The following is a 2,712-nucleotide window of genomic DNA, read 5'->3' as shown; positions in this document are numbered from 1 at the left end:
AAAATGCTACCACCAAATCTGAAAGACTACATTCTCTTTCTCAGGAATAATTTTTTTTTTTTTTCAGATGGAATCTTGCTCTGTTGCCCAGGCTGGAGTACAGTGGCACAGTCCTGGCTCACTGCAACCTCCACCTCCTGGATTCAAGCAATTCTCGTGCTTCAGCCTCCTTAGTAGCTGGGATTACGGGCATCTGCCACCACATCCGGCTAATTTTTGTATTTTTAGTAGAGATGGGGTTTTGCCATGTTGGTTAGGCTGGTCTCAAACTCCTGACCTCAGGTGATCCACCCGCCTCAGCCTCCCAAAGTGCTGGGATTACAGGTATGAGCCACTACATCCAGCCTAGGAATAATTCTTTATCCAAAACTCAAAGGGAAAACTTTCATTTGGTAAATCACATCACAGAGTTCTACTCAGTAAATCAAATAACAATATTTAACAAATAAGATAGATTAAAATCCTCAAATTAATCTACAAGATTAAATGTTTATAAAGATTTTTTGTCTTGGTCCTCCATACTGCCTGTGCTTAAGAGACTTAAAATTAAATTATTACATAGTAATATTTAAATAAAATCAAATATTACGTAATATTAGAATTATTAGAATCAGAAAACTCAATCCATAAGGACCCTTAATAAACACTTTCTTTTCCATTAAAGAACTTAACAAAAACAAAGCTGATTCTACCACTCACAATTAGAAAACATAAACTTCTAGAAAGCTTATCTTAATATTATTTCTAACAGAGTCAATTGTCATTATTTAGGTAATAGTTGGGAAAGATGTCATGGATATTCTTAAATCATGGCTAAAACAAAACTAAATCAAAGTAGGTACCAAAAGGAATATAAACTTACTAGGTAAAAATCACATTCAGTATTCAAGAATACAACTCTAAGAATACAACTCTAAGACATTATCCAAAAATAGAAACATAATGCAAAGATTTCACACCACCAAAGACTACATTAATTATTTATGAAAAACAGCCAATATCTGCTATTATTTTCTGGACTTTAGCTGAGCTCTTTCAAAAATACTACAAAAGTAAAAAAATTGAACAGAAATTCAGTCTCTGCTGCAAGTTCCTATCTATCTTCTCTCCTTCACCTAATTTCTCTATGCTCACAACCTCAACTTTTACTTGTTAGAATCTATATAGCTATAGCTTCCCCTAATCCTTGCCTTCCTTCTGGCTTGGTAGGCAGCCAATCATCAGGATGATGGGAGGGAAGACAGGAGAAGATAAGCATATGGGTGAGAAGCATAAGGGACATTCTCAGGTTATGGTAGGCAAGCTGTGGTACTTACTAAACACTACTCAGCGCCAAACAATAAATGTCTCAAAGGCAGCAGAGGAAAGAAGTTAAGAACAAAGGATTGCTAAGGAGACTCCCATGGTTCAAACATGGGCTCTGACACTTACTAGGCATATAATCTTAAGCAAGTTCTTCAACTCTCTCTGTCTCAGTTTCCTCATTTATAAAATGGGAATACTACCACTATGCATTCCAGTTTGTTACGAAGATTAAGTCAGTTGGTATACAGTAAGCGCTGTATGTGTCTGTTAAGTGAATATATAAGGATATGTATATATTTCTTTGATTTTGTACAATTTTAGTATTTTGCATACATTACCATTTATTAATTTGACATAGGCAATGTGAAAATTGGGGCAGATTAACCAACATACATTGACTATACTTTGATGAAGAACAGAAAATTGTTTTATACCTCTACTTTGGATGCCAAAAACACACATGTAGGAGCCATTAATACAGGATCTATACTTTTCAGAGAATACCTAAAATGTGATAAAACAAAGTTAAATATCATTCACATAGAAAACACACTGGGAAAAAAATCAAGATAACTCTATAGCAGACACGTGATTCATTTACACTGTGCTAAGGTTCATCAACATTAGATAAGAGTTAAAATAAATAAAATAAAATAAAATAAAAATAATCCTACCTGGCATAGAATCTCTTGAAATATACCGTAGCAGTGGCAATAACTTGTTGTCTTAATTTAAGATGTTCACCTAATGCTTGGATAACTAAAAGGTAAATAATGAAATTTTAAATGTATCTTCTGGTATCATTATAATATTAACATTGAACAGTAACTTCCAATTGGTTAAATCATAATTATGTTTATTTTTAACAAATGAAAAAACCTACACATGCTCTATGTGAGTCACAGTGGTCTAACACTAGGATTTGCAAATGTGTTAAGAAATATATAGGTATGCATAAACAATAACAAAACAACAACAAAACAGAAATTGCCCCACAGCAAAAAACTATTCATCCATTAAGGAAGTTGACTAAGTATTTCCCCTCTATCTTCTAAATATTTTAAATGCTTTTCATATTATGTTTAAAATAAATATAAAAAGAAAATATTAGACACCTGTGAAACTTGTTAATACTACCACTTTTTTGTTGTTTTGAGACAGAGTCTCATTCTGTCACCCAGGCTGGAATGCAGTAGTGCGATCTTGGCTCACTATAATCTCCACCTCCCAGGTTCAAGTGATTCTCTTGTGTACCACGTCCAGCTAATTTTTGTATTTTTAGTAGAGTGGGGATTTCACCATCTTGGCCAGGCTCATCTCAAACTCCTGGCCTCAAGTGATCCGCCCACCTCTGCTTCCCAAAGTGTTAAGATTACCACACTTAGCTTTATACGGCTCACCAAAAAA

General features: G+C 34.2%; 1 protein-coding gene across 5 annotated transcripts in view; it reads right to left on the bottom strand.

Moving 5' to 3' along the window:
• CCNC (cyclin C) overlaps nt 1-2,712 on the bottom strand; it is a 27,697-nt gene that overhangs the window by 17,854 nt on the left and 7,131 nt on the right. For all 5 annotated transcript variants that reach the window (XM_011956435.1, XM_011956437.1, XM_011956436.1 and 2 more), the window contains 2 exons: nt 1,980-2,064; nt 1,740-1,809 (listed from right to left, as the gene is read on the bottom strand). In XM_011956435.1, coding sequence (XP_011811825.1) covers nt 1,740-1,809; nt 1,980-2,064 — 155 coding nt within the window. The remainder of the gene's footprint in view (nt 1-1,739; nt 1,810-1,979; nt 2,065-2,712) is intronic.

This window comes from Colobus angolensis, unplaced genomic scaffold (assembly GCF_000951035.1).
Source record: "Colobus angolensis palliatus isolate OR3802 unplaced genomic scaffold, Cang.pa_1.0 Scaffold418, whole genome shotgun sequence".
NCBI classification, from domain to species: domain Eukaryota; kingdom Metazoa; phylum Chordata; class Mammalia; order Primates; family Cercopithecidae; genus Colobus; species Colobus angolensis.
The sequence above is the reverse complement of the archived record's forward strand: the minus strand, read 5'-3'. Positions and strand labels throughout refer to the sequence as shown.